This window comes from Morchella sextelata (genome assembly GCF_020137385.1).
Source record: "Morchella sextelata strain SCLS chromosome Unknown scls_28, whole genome shotgun sequence".
NCBI lineage: Eukaryota > Fungi > Ascomycota > Pezizomycetes > Pezizales > Morchellaceae > Morchella > Morchella sextelata.
The window spans coordinates 249,569-268,452 of NW_025408643.1; the positions used below are offsets into that span (position 1 = coordinate 249,569).

Genomic DNA, 18,884 nt, shown 5'->3' on the forward strand with positions numbered 1-18,884 from the left:
ACTTGGGGAACTCGAGGGGAGAGGAACTCGGGATCCTTTTTAAAGCTTGTGAAAGAACCTAAGTGTTCGGAACGGAACCGGGACAAGAGTTAATGGCGCGAATCGAGGCGGGGAAGACGTATGTATGGGGGTTTTTTGATGGTGGTGGTGGGGTGATTTGCAATCGTACTCTAGAAGTAGATATCGGGGGTAGAATGGGAGAGATGTATTTAGGAATAGTAAAGCTAGTAGAGAGCGCTGGGACTGGATTGGAAATCGTAAACAAAGTTTGCTAGTAAATCCTGGGTGACGAGGTACTTTCTTTTACTCTTGCGACGGAGGAACCCGGGTAGCTGTAGTTACTCTACTCTTGCAGGTGGGATGGATGGTGGTGGTGGGCTGGTACTCTACTCTCCCAGTGAGTGAGTCTTCTCAGTGGTGGGACGACACCTCAACCATCAAATTAGTACAAAGAGCATCGTGAAAGATAACGGGTCCGGGGAAGGTGGGTGCTTACCTAGTGCCAAGCCCACCGTCAACATGGTTCCAAATCGAACAGAAAAAATCCTTGACAAACACCAAAAAATCGAATTATTCCACGATTATCGAAACTTGTACACATTTCATTGTGTCGAGTCCGTTAAAAACCCAGGTAGACAACCCATATCCCGCGGCCGGCCCAGCTAGCTGCGCATTGCATCGTGGGGAAAGGGAAAAAGAAATCGCGATCCATCGAAAAACTCGGCCGCTTTTTTTGTTTCAGAAACATCGTGCCCAACCCCGCCACGAGGTACCGTATCTAACTACCCCACCAAAAGCCGAAATCGAAACTCGAGAAATTATCACCTGAAAAAGCTAAAACCCTATGTATGCACACATCCAACCCAGATGGCCGACATCTCTACTCTAGAGCACGAGTCAACCCAGTTCCTGTTTGCCTTCCCAACTCTGTTCGTTGCAACCACGTTTTAGCTCTCGATGCTAGGGCCCACCGCTGATCCCTCGCCATGCTCCCGCCATGGCAAACATTCGGTCACTCCCTCCCTCCTCGCTACCCTACCGACGCGAGCCAAAGATAAGGATCATCCGCCTCTGATTGGCTGCAGCCTGCGCGATTGGGTAAAGGCAGGAATAATCTACCCAGCTCCGGCAGGGGAACCTCATTTTTTTGCTCCTTCCTTCCTTTGCGGGGTACGGATCGCATCGTGCGACGTGAGACGTGAGGAGGGAGAGGTGGTGAAAGAAAAAACAATTTATTTTTTCCCTTCACTTTTCTCTGGGCGAGAAACCAAACCAAACCACCATGGCTGAACCATCATGAGAAATCGCAGTTGTCATTTCCTTTAGCCAGACGCCCCTGGTCCCCCCAAAATATTTACACCCGGACGGGATACTTCGTCATATTCATGGCGCCTCCAACTCTAGCTTCGTCTACGTACGAATGACGCAGCCAACCCGCGGAGGCCACCACAATCTCCTCCTCCTCCTCCTCCTCCTCCTCCTCCTCCCTACTCCTCCAAGCTATCGATAGCTAGCCTGTACCTACTAGTACTCTACAGTTGAGAGAAACTTCCTTTCGCCCCGCTGGGCAACACGATACCTTATCTGCGCACGTTGGAAGCTTATGCACTTCCAGCCCCACCTGCACAAACCCCTCCCCTTCCCCTTCCTACCGGGTTTGTTCATTTCTCAAGCCAGGTTGTAGTAAGGTAAAACCTCCACGCTGGCCACTTCTTCCCCCACAGTCAAGTTTCTGTCGTTTTAAAACGGCGGTGAGTGGGAATCAGAGTGGTGAGCCCTTGCCATGGCCTGGACAGCCTGGCTCAATAGCGAGATAATTAGCGAGGAATTTCTGTTTGTTCGCACCCCCTGGAAATTGGATGGAACAAAGGTCAAATATGTAGAGCTCTGAGAAAGGGAATTATTTCTCTCGCTAGCTACCTTGAACCTTGCTGGATCTCACTCCCACTGCGAAGTGAAGAATCGATGTGAGTCGGTTCCTGTTACATACGGACAAGTATGTATCCCTTCTGCCTTGAACCCTTGAACACAGGGTTCGTGGGAAGCAGGGTAGGGTCACATATGTAGAGTATCAACCAGCGCCGCAATTATTGGACGAACCACCCATTCTCCCGAGAACCAAGCTTTTCAAAACCGACTTCCATGCTGTTGTACGACAGGACTTGAACCTCTCACCGAAGATACGCCGATACCATGTATCTAGGATATGCCAGTTGGGGGAAACGGGAACTTAGGGGTAGATTTGTTCCTCTGTATCTAGTGCTCTACACTCAGTAAGCACCTGCATATCGGTACGTACCGCTACTCAGAGCAGAGGCGGATAATTATAGATCTGTGAGACTGCGATTCATTATGTGCAGCTGTCAGAAACCAAGATCGTTAGATTGCCTATGCCTAGGTAGAGTACCTATATAGAGTACCTCTACCTTTGACCCGCATGCCCTACCTACCTATCCTATCCTATCCTATCTGAAGCCCTACCTATATAAACCCGTAATATAGGTAGAGGATGGTACTCTAGAGCACCTACATAAGTGCTCTGCCTACATGAGGTTCAGACCTACATCGTTACCATCGATCCCGAGGTTCGAGGTAAAGTACGTTGAACGCCATGCCCTTTTTGCGTCATTTATGGTGCATACGTCAACGACGATCCATATGCTCTGCTCAAGCAGAGGGAAACTTTGAGCGATCAGACTCTCTTTCATCCGATCTTGAAGGTAGAAGGTCTAGAGTTCTGCAACGCCTGATTAGTCGGTAATGACCATAATAGGTGAATTAATAGTGAGACAGCACGTGGGAAGCAATAATCACCCTTAAATTCTTCGATCCAAGATTATATTATCTTATTTTATTGCGGATATTTAGGGCTGGGAGATTTTCTGTACATACTACCCGTTAATGGAGCTCATCATGGAAGCTCAGATAGTCTTGTCTATATTTGATTGGACATTTTTCGTGTTTTCTCCATAAATATGCCTTTAATTTCAATTTCCATGGTGGGTACTTGTACCTTACCCTAGCTCTGTGCCAGTGTAATCTAGGTAGGTGGACGCACAGTCTTTCAAGATAGGTCGAGACCGCATAACTTAAGTAGATTGAGTATGAGAGAGAGCAGGTCTGTGTGGTAGGATCTCCTGCGTATGTCCGTCCAGAGTGGATCTCCCTCTTCCCCCGCAAATGGAGAGGATCACGTTACGAGAGCCAGTCCAAATTGAAACGGTGGTTACCTGGTTTGTAGTGGAAATGATACAGTACTTATTGTATTATTCATCTTTTCTGTCTTCAATACCGGTTTGTAACGGCTGTCCAAAGCGGGATCCACCGATTCCGCCGGTTAGAGTGGCATCAATACCGAGTAATCATAATATATCACTCGGCGCTATTAAATCACGTGTATTCAGACAGAACAACGGCCATAGAGTAGCTATTTCGAGGCCTCTGCGCAACCACATCCGCATCTAATATGTTCGTCTTGAGCAGGCGCGTATCCTTTTTGTTTCCGAGCCGAAAGGGCTGAGGGCCAGACACAAGACAAAACAAAACAAAACAAGATCAGATCATGTCCGTGCGGACCGTGTCTCGGAATACCGCCTCAGCACCCACACAGTACATTCTTCGGCTTCCTGCGGGAGCCATGACCAGTCAGCAATATGTGAAGCGCGTTATCCGTCGAATAATTTCGTTTTTCCCCCTCCCCCCGGACCCTCTACCCCCCTCCTGTCCAGACTCTCAGGCGCCTAATCTCGCTAGACAATATTTTACGTTTTTTTTTGCGCGCTGGTGTGCACAGACGGTGCGCGGGCCGGACAGCCGAGTGATTCAACATGATGACTGACACATGGGGCGTTGCCTGAATAGGGCTAGGGTTCTGAAGAGCCCCAATTGAATAACGAGCTAGTTTGTCATGGAGTCGAGACATATTGTCGGCTAAGGACGCGTAGATATCATATCTATCAATATTCAATTTCCCCAGGGCTCGCTCCCTTAGTCTATTAAGGGAAAATGTCACCCATGCATATCATTATCGTCTGATATATGTCGGCTATGTATATTGCTGAAAGCCATTGAGGCTCGAGCTTCAAGATCTGGATCCAGTACCTCCAATCGGTTTGCAAGAATAGGCTCCATTTTGGACATAGTTCATCGGAGTCGTCCAGGCAACGATCTAAGTATCTTAATTTCAAACCCGTTACGTTCGATAACTTTAAATTTCGTACCTCACTGAGTCCTTTTGAGATGTGCGCACATAAATGTCGCTACATGGCCCTTAACCACATCTAGAGTAGCTACGGTATGGAAACTCCCGCTGTATTGTCGATCTTAGGGGGCAGTACGGTGGTACCTTTCCTGAGTTGCAATTGTGTGGCTTAATCCACAAAGTTACGATACGTGAGTGCGTGCACATGGAAAATAAGCTCAAGCCCCAGAGTATGTTTTCTTTTGCTTGCTATCAACAGGTTGGTTTGTTGGTGAGCAGTTTAAACCTGACCTCTGGTTGGTGATTCCAACATCTCCGTGCAGGTGGGTTTGAGCTCATTGGTCCATCCAGTAAGTGCCTCTATGCATGCTCCAATACTCTTCAGCCCAGCGCAGCATCTAGGCCCCCAGACCACTTCGGAGGACTGGGGGATAATCTGTAGATCTTCCGTTCTAAAAAAAGTAAGGGACCTTCCCTCTCTTCAGCATGGGCATATTACCCCAGGCCCTGTTAGTATATATCCTTCTTCTTCGAGTGATATATATTACGTTACATATCACACACGGAGGATCATTGACCAATGTGGATATTTCGAGCGAAGAGTTAGCACATGAAACAGCGGTTTTGGCTGCTGCATATTATATTTATTCAATGCAGCACGGCCCGTATAAAACGCGTGCCATGCCATGCATGTTGAGAGGAAAACATGGTATCGTATGGCGTTTGGCGTGTGGGTGTGGTGTGGTTTATTTCTTTTGGGAGACAAATCGATTATGAAGATGACTTGTTTGATTAACGCATCTTGCAGGGGCCGGGGGAACCATTGTTTTGTGGTTGTGGATTTGGTTCGTACTCAATTGGTGCAGTAATCCTAACTGAAATTAGCAGCGAATCAGGTACATAATTCACATGTCTCTGACCTTAATTGAGTTGAGGTTTTTGTTTGTGACCTGGCCGAGAAAGAAAAAACACGACACTGGATGAACATCCTCAGGTTATAGATGAACCCATCTCGTTTCATGTTTGCAGTGACAATTTGTGAATGGATCCATGGAGCGAGGATGATAAACATCGCAAGCTAAAGATGAGGTTCGAATTTAAGGCTGAATGTTTTTGTTGACGTTGCAAGAAGTCATGTCGCTACATGTACAGTACGTATACGTACAGGTACATTTACATACTGATCGTGACTGAGCTAGTAGTGGCGACGTTTCAAAAAATAGTGTTCAGTGTTCAGTGTTCAGTGTTGTTTTGTTTCAACCACAAACCAACTTCTCAAACCAGACCTTGAACCATCTTTTCTCATGCGCAGAACCATTTTTCCAAACATCATCAAACGAAAAAACGCACTGGCACTTCGCACTGTCCAAGTCGGACATTTAATCTCCGTGTAGTACTACTGTCAACGCAATATCCATCTATAGCAAACGCAACTATTAATCTCGCCACCTCCAATATCAGAATATCTCAAACGACCTGCAGGGAACCATGATATATTTTAAAGTTTTTTTATCCTCTCGAACTCGACCATGTATGATATATGTAGGGCATTCTAATCATCTAGCCACTTTGCTGACATTGATCTGGATATAATAGCATTTCACAATATAGCTGTAAGCTAAGTATGCAATCCATGAAAGACTTACCTACTCTACTCCACATACTCTACAGACTCTAGATACCGTACGTTAATAATTCATCAATCCTGGAACGTAAAGAAAAGAAAAGAAAAAGATCAAAAGGCTAAACAGATAACATCCCACCTTACACAAAGTTTCTCCCATTTAGAGTACTTACCAGTCTATTCCTTTCGTCCAATCCACAACTGCCTAAAATCCCTCACCATCACCTTGCTTTTTTTTACCCTTCCCATACCATATATCAGTTCCAACTTACCAGCGTCTCACCACCCTGTGCTGTTCCTTGGTTCCATTCGAGTGCTTCTGTCACAAGCTCAAGGAAAAATTGTAAGAGATGTATCACACACCGCCCTCTCAACTCCCTCCCGGTTCTAGCTAGAAGCAATATAGAGTATGCACGTATGCAGCCAGAAATGAAATGGAGAAACAGAAATGTGACAAGTCCGAATCTCAGGGATGGGGCGTAAGAGTAATAGCACTGTCTATTATGGTTCGTCGTTGTGGTGTAGTGGTTCGTTGTGGTTGCAATCGCAGTTGTTGGGTTGTGGTGGTGTGGGATCTGCTTGGGTTGGGTTGAAATATCGAGTTAGGGCTAAGTGGAAACTTCCATTCGACTCTCCCGGTAAAAATTTTCTGATACGTCTAAATACTACTCCATCTACTACTAATCGGCACGGTAAGCACTATAATATGACACAGAAAACTAAAAAGTCGCCCAGCTACCGTACCGGTAAATTCTGGTGTTGTTTCGGGGCCGGTAATGACATGCAGCTAAATACGTTCTACCGTAATATTATAATTTGACGTATAATCCAGCTGCATGAGCTATCACTCACATTCTGCCCGGTCTCTCCCTCTCCTCCGAACTGATATTTGACAATTGAAGAACAGCCCACAGAGAAAAAAAAAAACCCCCGATATGTACCGGCCGTACATACCGGCGAACCACTCCAGCCATGATCAAGCTCGCCGCCGTGGATTAGAGCAAGCTGATAGATAACAAGAAAGCAGCAACACCACGCCTTAGAGTGTTCTTCTGCACTGCACGAGAACTGCAACGCCGTCGTCGTCGCAAGCAAGATCAACAAACTCCTCGGCCCTCCAAAACCACTGGGAATTCAAATCATGATTTTATCGATCGCCGCCGACTGCATAGCATAGCATAGCATAAAACTGGGGAAACAAATTCGAAGGGTTGTCTGACTGCGCGCCTCTCTGCATACCTACCCACCTACCCACCACCCACTTCGAATTAACTGTTCGATGCACATTATTTATCGTGCACTGTTCGACTGGTGCACTGGCCACTGGCGGTGGAGTAGGGCATATGGTAGATATTTTCTGCCCACGAAAGCGGGGCGGTGATACAGCATATAAGATCTATGTAAGTACGTAGGTAGGTGTGTGGTACTCTGCTTCCGCCTCTCTACATGCTCTACGGCCTCTAGTCATACCTAACTATTTCAATCACGGGTCTTTTGGAAGTGCACAAACCCGCGCCATGCAGTGTCTTCTAAAGTGCAACTTTTATGTTTCATCGCCGCCAGACCACGTATATAAACTGAGGAGGGGGTGGTCGGAAGAGTGGGCACCTATGGCCCGATACAAGGCACCAAGTATAAAAGGCAAGGGCCGTCATCACGGATACTTACAAGAGTGGGATCCCGAAAAAGAGGGATGACGGGATATGCACCACCAAAAGACCGTTCTGTGGTCAGTGATTGCATGAAGGAAGGCCTTGGAGGAGAAACACTCACACGCAGAATTAAAAAGCCACAGGATACAGGAGATGCATATATGCAGTCATGATCTCACCGTGGCCATTGCGGCAGCAAGGCATCGAGTGAGATCTGGAGCATTCAACACTCAACGTACTCCTTGATACATATGGGTCACATTAATATTGAGATGGAGAGTCGAGTCACTGCAGGGGGAGGGGAGGTTCAAGACTTGACTAGTGTGTATATAATAATCAGTATTCACTGCCTTCTATATCCGTCTCGATCAGTTTGGGGGGCGCCTCGTCTAGAGTATCTCCATAGGATGCGGAGAATGTAGAGCAGCAGCAATTAAGACGGTCTAGGTAATAGAATACCGAAGCCGGGCCGAACTGTACCCGAAACACACAGAACACAGCCCACGCATCCCGAACGCACGCGATGCTCCTTCATGAAGGTCTTCAGGGCCATTTGCAATCAATTGCAAGGGTTGATTATTTCCCCTTCTCGATCTCACGGAAGAAGAAGCGAATTCAATCAATTCAGTCCTCCAGTCAGTCAATACTCGTACGATCGCACTGTAAAGAGAGTTGATTAATTACATGTAAATCTCCGCTACTGAGCGTGTTACGTCTCCTCGTTTACAGCCCGGATCATCGCTTTGGCATCCTGCATTCGTCTCGCTTAGCACCACACCGCACCTAACCCACACGGAAAATCGTTTCGCCGGCCAACGTCCCCAGCTTCCCTTCCGTTTCAATCATTTCCCACTCCGCTCCCTTTAATTGCTCTAGATCTTTCCCGCAATTAATATAATGTCGCGCCCGCTGTCAGCCCACTTGCTGCGTACCTGCGCGAGATCTCTCCGCCAGGGCCTGTCCCAGCAGCACCCCCGCAAATTCTCCGTCTCGCCTGTAGCTAGGTACGATGGGGTCTACAAAGAGCTCTCGGCGATGAAGCTCCAAAAGCCCTGGCTGCAAGCTCTCTCGGAACGAAATGCTGGAATCATCAATACTCCGCCCCCGCTCCCGGCTGGCGGCCTGGAGCCGAAGAGGATGAAGGATAGCTTCCACAAGCTTGTAAGTATCCCAGAATAGCTGGAATTAGGTACATGCATATGAGCTAGAGCTGATGGAACGCAATTGATAGGTCCTCCCACTGGCAAAGGATAAGTGGCTTGTGGATGGATATGTCAATGCATCTGGCCAGCTGCGTCTTGGAACCCTATTCCAGGACCTCGATGCCCTGGCGGGCGTAGTGGCATACAAGCATACCGGGCCCGGACCAACTACTGTCACTGCGGCAGTAGATCGTATCTCCATCATCCACCCGCTCGAAGAGTTCTGTGACCTTGAGCTCAGTGGGTTTGTCTCATATGTCGGGAAGTCGTCAATGGAGATCTCTCTGGAAGCCCGGCGCAACGGCGTCGAGGGCGAGGAGGGCCTTATCTTGACTTGCGCCTTCACGATGGTTGCGCTGAACCCACAGACCAAGCGCGCAACTCCAGTGCCTCCACTAGTCATTGAGACGCCAGAAGAGAAGGCGATATTTAACAAGGGAGAGGAGTACCAGAAGGCAAAGAAGGCGCTGCGAGATGTATCGCTGGCCAAGCAGACGCCGAACGACGAGGAGTCGGACTTGATCCATCAGATGTGGATGGAGCAGCTCCAGTACGAGGACCCGCAGTCTAAGCTCTCAAAGCCCGAGAACACAAGCTACATGTCTACCACCACCATGGCATCTACGTCGATCATGCAACCGCAGTATCGGAACCGCCACTCGTTCATGATATTTGGCGGGTATCTTCTGAAGAGCACTATGGAGCTTGCATTCTGCTGTACCTCTGCATTCGCGCACTCGCGGCCGACGTTCTTGAGTCTTGACCCGAGCACGTTTGATGCGCCGGTGCCGGTGGGGAGTATCTTGTACTTGACGGCGACGGTGGCCTATACCGAGCCGTACAAGGGTGGGAGTAGGGTGCAGGTTAGAGTTGGAAGTAAGGTGAGAGATGTGGAGCATGGGAGTGTTGTCGAGACGGGCGTGTTCAATTACTCCTTCTTTGTGGAGGGTGATTTGAAGGTTATGCCAAGGACATATGGCGAGTTTGTGATGTACGTCGATGCGAGGAGAAGAGCGAAGCAGAATGAGCTTCTGCCTGATACCTCTGATATCGATGCGGCTAAGACTAGGGTGATGGAGTAGAGGGAGTGGTGTGTTTCTTTGTAGTCTTGTATACCACTGGTTAGACGTATTTTATTTTGTAAGGGAATGGAGTAATCAATTGGCTTTGAGTATCGATACCTGTAGCACGTCTTGATCCAATGTGTCGTCTCGAGTGATGAAACGTGAACAAGACGGTGTTCTACGAATTGACTTTGGGATGTGGGACAATATCCAGAAAGGAAATGATTTTTTCGATACAGTGGTAGTCCCATAACCACACAATGCCCTCCATGAACCATGTGTGTCCCCAGAATCATTACCTACATAGCTACAGCTGAATTCATGAATCTGTACTTTAATTGTGGAAACTCAAATAGTTATACTTAAACCAACCCACGAGATACCATTGAATTAATGGACCCTAACACAAAATCTGGTGACTCTGATCTGGCCAAAGAGTTCTCCCGTCATAACCGGCCTATTGACTTCCTACAAACCGACATCCACAGAGAAAAAAGAATCAGATGGCAGGATGTTTGCCATCGAGTGATATTCCATGAACGCAATTATGCCGAAACCACGGAAACTGTATTTCCAACAGCCAAACAGATAGAGGACCAGAGTTTGTAGCACTCTGTATCGGCATGCAGGTAACCTTAAGTTCCCTTGCACAATTGCAACATCGACGTCTCCTTTTCCCGTGGCTGGTATCTTTTCTGCATGCGCATACCATAGAACGAACTCCCAGATCCCGTATCATTGTGACCAGATATCGAGCTGTAGACCTCTAAGTTCTAAAGATTGTTAATTGTAAGGGCTAAAACTCAATTTTGAATCCTTTGGTTAACTGCCTACAGATATATAAAAGCCCACTACACTACCCTCGCATCCAACCACATTAGATACCCCATATCAAAAAATCCAACACAGAAAAATTAAACTCACCATCATAAGATGTGTGCCCCAAAGCAGGAAGAGTTGGCGTCCCTCAACGACAGCCACAATGAAGTCCAGCTCCTTACTAGGCTCAGGTTCTCGGGATTTGCCGACCTTGAATACTATCAAGCTTCAGAGGTTCCGCTTGGGAATGAGAATAGCGGTAGGCATGGAGAGGATAGCGGTAGGGATATGGGGAAGAGTAGAGAGGGGAGCGGGAGGGAGGGAGGGAGGGGGCGAGTACGGGGAGGGGGTAGAGAGGGGGGCGTGGAGGAAAGCGGACAAAAGCATAGGGAGGTCAATGTGAACAAGGACAGAAACCGGGAGGAAAATGAGATTCTGAAGGTTATAACAGATTATCTGTTGATAAGCTTTTTGCTGAGTCTGGTCATTAATATTTTGCTCTGGTATTTCAAGTTCAAGGCTGTTAATCTTTGATTGAGTTGGCGTGATAAAGAGGACTATGAGTGGTTGTTTGATGATGATGTCTGGGTCTGATGTGTGTTTTTTGAGTTCTAAATCTTATGTAGAGCTGTTCGCATTAGGCGGGCAGAATCTAATTAATTATCTACTGCATGTTTGTAGTATCTCGAATTTCTCATCAGTATACGACTTGTCTTAATTGATTTTCAAATACGAATGACCTCCCAATCTTAAAATATTCTCTTTACAATGGTCTCATAGAATACACTACCATGCTCTGTTTGCAAGTAATACTCATTCTCTGCTCGATCTCGAGCTATGACTCTCATAGATAAATGAGTATCAAATTATTAACCTCTGGAGATTTGCTCCACAACTTTGACCGTTTCATGATAGCATATCTCCACTGCCAACAAGCCAACACCTCTCATACTCATATCCAATACAAACCATGGAGCCTCCAGGGTACACACTTCACCCCATCATGGAATACGCTCGTGAAGACACCGGCTACCATGGCCACATGCACAGGGCGAGAACTTTTGAAGAGATGGGCATCCCGAATCCGGGGTCCATAAAGAGCGAGGGAATATGCAATAGTGGATGTTTGAAGTCACTCTGGTACTGGAAATCGAATCCATGTCTTGGCTGTTGTAGTATTTGTTCATACGATTGTATACGATCCGCAAGATTCCGGGTTAGTTACGTTGGGATGCGTGAAGTGACGTTGAAGCTACCTCGTTGGTCTTTTGGTCTTTCGTGTATCCCACCACAGGCTACTCGTCTCCCATAATGCTGACTTGAGGAGAGAATTTCGAAGACTTGTAGGGGGGTTGACTGCTGGTTTATTAAGGAGCCTTAGTTACAAGTTGTACCGTTGGTTTCTTTTTGATTTGTTAGGTCTCCTTAGAGATTTTGTATCTTAACTTAGTTGATTTGGAGCTGTCGACAAAAGTACTGGCACAAATTCACGCCGTTACTTACATGTATGTAGTACGGTTCTTGTTGTACTAGCTAGCCCCGAATTTGAAGGTTCGAATGTTTGGATGCTGTTTGTGGTAGAGTCATAGGGTCTCTATATGTATTTCGAACTTATTCATAGACATTTACTCATAATCAATTCTGCTACAATTGCATTCAAGTTGTATTTCACTCTTAATGCTGGTTATTTATCATGACCAATGAAAAGCTTGGAACTTAAAGTCGCACCTTCTATAGAATAGAGCGCCATGGGCTAACAACATCCTTTGAGATCCGACCAGTCTCTGCGCTGCTCCTAAGTCTAGACACAACATAAAAGCCCTAGGATCCCTCCTGGTAGATATATTCCACAACCCATAAACAACTCTGCGATAATAATTAACTTCCTTTCACGACCGATCGACAAGCCAAACAACAACAAAAGAAGCTACACATATGGCATCATCAACCACCGCTCGTCAAGGATACACAGAGACCCAATCTATGCTATACGCTCAAGACACATCCTATCAGCCTGGTACTGGAGGTACGGCTCTCGAAGACGTTGACCTGTCTGACCCAGTGAATGCGAGAGGCGAAGGAGGGGGGTTTGGAGAGTTTTTGTTGGAATGGTATTTCTGCTTACTTAACAGCTACGGTACTTCTGGTCGTCATAGCAATGATTCTGGAGGCGGAGGTTCTTGTGGGAACGCTTGTGTGTATTGTTTCTGCTGCTGCAGCGGCGATTGCTAGAAAGCAGTGTGCTTGATTGATCTGGAGACTTGGAGCTGAGAATTTTGTACATCATCACTGCATGTAGTACTGCTTAGCTTGGTCTTATCAATCACGTTTTTTTAATGTACTGCATGTATATGTGCAGCTTTACCAGTTATAATTCACCTTTAGTACTACTTCAAGTGTTTGATTTCATATCCTAACATGTACATTCCCCTTGGCTCTAAGTTAATTCAAACTCACGATGGAAAAACGATATCCATATCTATCGCGGATGTTCCCCCCCCCCCCCCCCCCCAACTTACAAAGTTTATTATGTGTATTGATGGCACATAAGATCATTAATACCAATACTTTGAATCCATGGGTGATACTATAGTGATGTTGAATTCCCTCTTATCTAGCTATAGATCTTACACATAGCAAGCTCAATCGCAATTATATTTGCAGCCTGCTTTTCCGCATTCAAAGATATTACTGCATTCCATATATATATATATATGTAATTGTATGTATATACGTATGTACATGTAGTCCTGATATATTTTAATTAACTATTCATCTCCAGGTGTTGCATATGAATGGGTTGGCCAATCGGTCTAAGAAGTATTGAATCACCGCATATCACTGGCGCCGCTCCTGGAAATATAAGTTTTACTGCTATAACCCTACCTGTTCTTTTAACTATTAAGATGTGTCGATATAACTCTATAAGATAAAGTTTGCGGCTAGTGCTAGTAAGGTACCCGATTTAAATAAATCTCTGGCTAATAACTCGTCGGGATTTGTTGGTTTTTAGCACCCACACAAGGGGTCGGCATCGAGGGCTTGCTGGGAATTTAGACAAATAGTAACCAACTGAACTGAATAAAAACATGACTTCTGAATCTGTTGTCTGCATGGTCACAAAGTGGTTCGGTTTCAGTTTTTAGACTCGCAATTAACCACGTGATAACTGAAAAAAACTGGCCTTGTTTCATACAGTATTGGTGGGGTGGGGGGCCTTATATATGGACAAGATAAAACGCACTATATACTGGTGAGAGGCAGGCTATTTTGTTTTCAAGTTGTCACTCGATACGGTTATAACAAAGCTTTAAAGGCCATTTCGCCCGCTCAGCATATATAGCTCTTTTGCAAATCATATCTGTCCGTCAATAAAGTCATAAAAACCCGAGTTATATTGCCGCTTCAACACACCGCGATTCAGTTACCAAATCTTGACTTGTCATGTCTTCAGAATACACGAACAACGCTGCTATGGCATACGTCCAGAACCCCCAGCCCTGTGCTGATGAATTTTACGTCGATATAGAGCTTAGGCCTATAAACTGTCTGGGTAATTTGAGGGGAGGGAATAGGGAGGGAAAAGACGGAGCAGGATGGGGGGAGTTCTGGCGGGGTGTTTGCGCATGCCTGCCTCATGCTTTTGGCGGTCGCAGAGTTTGAACTTGATGTGGCTGGATCCATATGGTTGGAATGCGTGTCGAGGATTATTACCTGGAGTTACGGTTAGGGTGCTTTCATTTAATTTTTGTGTTATCATTATAGGGTTATAGCTACATATTTGTAGCCTAGAGGTTAGAATATTTCATGTGGATTGGCAATCGTAGGGCAAATCCGTGATACAGGTTAAACCAAACTGACTTGGTCAAAGTTTCGAGACAAAATTCCAAATTGCCCAGCTAGTTTTCCAGTGCAAGAAATCTCGAAGTCGATGACGGTGACTCATTGACGTATTTTTGAGATTTATCGACCAATGTACCGGGTTGTTAAATCGTGGTTTGAGAATCCAGGAGTTCTTAAAGAAGATAGTCAAGGCCAGTAAATGGAAGCTATAATCATCTAATGTCGTAATAGTACCATGTTGAGCGAAGTAAGAGCGAATTCCCGCAAACCTTCGGAACGTTTATTCATGGTCTCCATCTAACAATATTGATCAGTAACAACTGACTACGATTCTTGAGACAAGTGCTGTTCTGGTACTTGGTGCGGCCGTGGTAAAATCCCTTCCGTAGATGACTGCTTGGACCTACAGTGTGCTACTCCGAGGGCGTGGATTCGCATAAGACCCGGGGTTATAATATTAGATGTTATAGTGTTTTATGAAACATCCATTCTTTGTTAGGTGCGGTAGAAGGCATTATTCCACATCAATGAACGAGTTCACTTCCCTCTTTCGAATTTAATTTTCATCAATCATCTCTGTTTCAAACCTTTGAAGTATTGCGAGGGCGTTTAGATGCTCTCAAATCAATGAGTCAATTAATTAAACCTAAATGTCGTTAAGACAATGTTCCGAGTGATATCTCATGGTGTTATTTCGTAACAGGACATCCGGGCTAGGGTAGATTGCGGGTATGGTAGATTTATACCTGCATTTGAAAACAATAATATTGAAGTTCAACGAGCCACAGGGCGTTTATATATTCGATATCGCGTTGTTGAGTCTATGGTCCGAGTTGGGAAAGTATATATGGTGTGATATTGGTGGTAGCGGTGTTGATTATTTTGCACCGTGCCATTACAGCACTTTCTCTGCAGTGACACATGCGATTATAACATAAGATGGGCTGTATCGATAATCTACCTTCATCATTCGGAACCATTCTCGGGAAATATATCAGAGTTCCTTTGCCGCTAAAGTCCCCCGCACGGACATCCTCGAAGATCGTATGTATGTCTAGAACAGGCCGGATTCCGAGTCCCGGAGCTAACTTTAGGAGAAGCTTGTCCGATTCCCTAGCTAATTTCCACTGTCGAAGCCAGAGCTGGTCTGATACGAAACGTTTATCTCAACGTCTTAGCGTGAAGATGCCTTAATCTTGACAAGGCAAGAGAAGAAGTGTTTCGAGTTGGATACAGTAGATGGTAATGGTGATGAGTGATGATGATGGTAACACAGTATTGCATCGTTCCTTTTCCTTTGGAGCTCATTCACTGATGAGATGGATAGGGTGGGTTGAACTCTGGGACATTTGACCAAAGCGGTCATCTAGGTAAAGTGGTCCTTAGATGTCTGATATATACCTTGGGTTTAAGCTTCGGTACGACTGGAATGCCTACCAGTGCCGTAGAACCTTTTATCAGCACCCGATGTCATCCCCTTATCTTCTGATTGGAGAGGGATTCTCCTGACATATGATCATGAGTTTTGTTTGTTCTCAGCCTCGTGGAAACGGCACCCAATCACAGGGACTCTGTACCTGGGTGAAGGAGGGGCAGAATAAACGGCCCATGGCGAAAAGGCAAAAAAAGAACTTGCAGAGAAGCCGATTACTACATGTAGCCTATCAAAGCGCGTTTGTTTGCTTCTGCCGATCCGAGCCTCCACGGGTTCGAGTTCAGAGCTTTCCCCCATTTCAAATAATCAGCCGCAGCGGCAGTATCGTGTCTTTGCACTACGCTTCAGTCGCTGCGCCTCGCTCATGACGGAAGGACATTGTATTATCACCACAGGATAGCCATATGTAACCACAAAAAAAACAAAACCCTGAAACACCCCCGGGTAGAAGAAGAAGCTTGAGAGCTTACTTGCTAGGTATAAATTCCAACTTCATAGTAACTTTATCTATTACCCTTGCAATATCTCCTTCCTTCCCACCCTTCTTAAGATCGCTGTCAGCACCGAGTTTCTTCTTTCTTTCACCCGTCTTTATCCCTTCCCTTGTGTTTCCCGACTATCGATAAGCAAACACTAAATAACAACAAGATGACTGCCAGAGCCTTCAAAGTAAATGATATTCCTGACCTTAGTGGTAAGGTAGCCATCGTGACCGGGTATTAATATTCCTTTTTTAAGTAACACATACAGCGAGGCTAACATGACACTCTCCTCGATCCAGTGGAACCTCTGGTATCGGTCTCGAAACAGCTTATCTCCTTGCCCGTCGAAACTGTACCGTCTACATCGCTGCACGCAATCCTGAGAAAGCAGACAGGGCAATAGCCGATATTCAACGGCGCCTATTTCCCGCCACCCAAGGAGTCGGCGAAATTATATATCACCATCTCGATCTTCTAGATCTCAAAGGCGTATATGAATCTGCGCATCGATTCCTCCGAGATCATGACCGACTAGACATATTGGTCGCGAATGCCGGGACCGCGTTTGAGTCGATCGATCAGCTTTCCGTGGACGGTTATGATAGGTCATTCGCGACAAACCATCTGGGACACTTTGCATTCATCACCACATTACTACCATTGCTCGAGAGAACGTCAGGGATTAATGGTGGGGATGTTAGGGTTGTCGTGACTAGCAGCATGGCCTATCAATTTGCGGGGAATAATGGGATCGACTTTGATTCAATTCGAGTGAAAAGCGAAGGAAAAAGCATATTAGATATGAAAGCGGCGGGTAGGAGGTACGGAAGGAGCAAAATGGCCAATATTTTGTTCACCCAGGAACTCAGCAAGCGCTTGGAAGCAAGAGGGATTAGTGGGATAAGGGTGAATGCTTGTCATCCAGGTAAATTGACTTTATCTTGTCTGGTGCATGCCGAGATTGGATTACTGACCTTTGGGGCGTAGGTTCAATTGGGGATACGGGATTAGGCGCAAATGTCAGTATCCACATTCTTTATATTCAGGCATTCATGAAGTCGTGGCTTTTTTTTACTTTTCTTTCATGACGTCTCAAAAACAAAAACAAAAAAAAAACCCTCCATCAGTGAAGTGTCAGATTGCTAACATTTTTCCACCTCACAGGACGCCTTAGGAATTCCTCAATGGTTCAACGGAATGGTCCATAAAGCCGTCGGGGCTGTCAGCTTCACTCCCCTGGAGGGCGCCATGACCCAGATCTACCTGTCAACATCAAAGGCCGTAGTCGAGAAGGACATAAGAGGAAAATTTTATGTACCTGTCATGACTTGGTCTATGAGGTACCATTATTCCACGGAGTACGACATCAGCAAGGCGCTCAAAAGAGGAGACCATGAGAAGCTCTGGAACTACAGCGAAACCGCTCTTAGAGAGGCGCTACAGAGATGAGTTCAATTGGGCTGGGAGTACGGGACTTGGTGTTTTCGTTTTTGATTTTTCAAATTTCAAATTTCAAATTTCTTTTTTTTTTTTTTTTACTTCGGGATTTTCATCATATCTAGGGTTGGTAGGAGCGGGAAGGGTTCTCTTATTTCTTTTTTTGTTTCCTTTTTTCCTTTTCTCTTTGACTCCACGGAGTTGGCAGGATGGGATGCGTACTGTTATGTACTTTTACTCCAAGGGATAGTGATGGTGCTAATACCTGTAGTTATGCTGGGTATAGTACATGTATGCTTTGAGCTTTGAAGCAAGTAACACAAGTCCACAAGGTGCTGTATGTGCGTACGGCAGCCACGGAAGTGCAGAAGAGCACGGATGACGCGTCATGTTTCAAGATGGAGGGATAAGGACGATAACATCTTCTTTGCGATTGAGAGTTTCGGGATTGTGAAAATCCTCTGATTGAAATGTTTGGATTAGTAAAGATGGTAAAGGGCATGCGTTCGGATTGAAGCTAGCAAGTAGGTTTTCACAAAGCAGGTATTGGCTCGCTCAGGGGTGAGCTTGAAGTACTACGATCTTAGCATTCTGATAAACCACGGTAGACATGTAGCTTAGCTGTCCAGTGTCTGGGCATGCGAGGAGATGGAAATGCAGAATGAAAAGGATAAAAAAGATGCAAATCAGTATCTAGAGGCCTTTCTAGAACATGATCTCAGTCCTCTTTCCTCATTCTTCCCCGCATATACCTCGTTGGGTCGAGTTGGTTGTTAATAACTCTTCTGTGGACAAGTTGTGAACTTCGCCAAAAATAGCTTTGGACGGTGGGGAGACCAGCTTCCGTTGCAACGACACTCCTTTTTTTTTTTTTGCCCCATTCCTTAATCTTCTGCCGCGTCGTCCTCCTTCACAGTAACGTTAGAACATCATCACCACTCCCTACATCCTCGCTCCTCCGCCGGGCCCTAGCGACTTCGACACACCAGAGGGAGAAATCGCATCCCTATCCTCGCCCCCATCCCCGTCCCTCCCATCCCAATCCCATTGATCTGGCACCATTATTTTCTCCCCCCATATCTTATCTGCCCATTCACACACACCCAGTCCTTCGTTTCTGGTGAA

At 45.9% G+C, this 18,884-nt stretch overlaps 3 protein-coding genes across 3 annotated transcripts; all 3 read left to right on the forward strand.

Moving 5' to 3' along the window:
• Positions 1–8,374: 8,374 nt before the first annotated feature.
• H6S33_008763 (uncharacterized protein) lies at positions 8,375–9,761 on the forward strand (the record flags this gene model as incomplete). The annotated part of the gene is made up of 2 exons (XM_044840221.1): positions 8,375–8,638; positions 8,709–9,761. The coding sequence occupies 2 exons, from the start codon at positions 8,375–8,377 to the stop codon at positions 9,759–9,761; spliced, it is 1,317 nt and encodes a 438-aa protein (XP_044687619.1).
• Positions 9,762–10,676: 915 nt separating this feature from the next.
• On the forward strand, positions 10,677–11,096 carry H6S33_008764 (uncharacterized protein; the record flags this gene model as incomplete). Its single annotated transcript, XM_044840222.1, has 1 exon — positions 10,677–11,096. One exon carries the CDS (start codon positions 10,677–10,679, stop codon positions 11,094–11,096), a length of 420 nt encoding a protein of 139 aa, XP_044687620.1.
• Positions 11,097–16,488: 5,392 nt separating this feature from the next.
• On the forward strand, positions 16,489–17,771 carry H6S33_008765 (uncharacterized protein; the record flags this gene model as incomplete). The annotated part of the gene is made up of 4 exons (XM_044840223.1): positions 16,489–16,556; positions 16,622–17,247; positions 17,310–17,341; positions 17,487–17,771. The coding sequence occupies 4 exons, from the start codon at positions 16,489–16,491 to the stop codon at positions 17,769–17,771; spliced, it is 1,011 nt and encodes a 336-aa protein (XP_044687621.1).
• Positions 17,772–18,884: the final 1,113 nt, after the last annotated feature.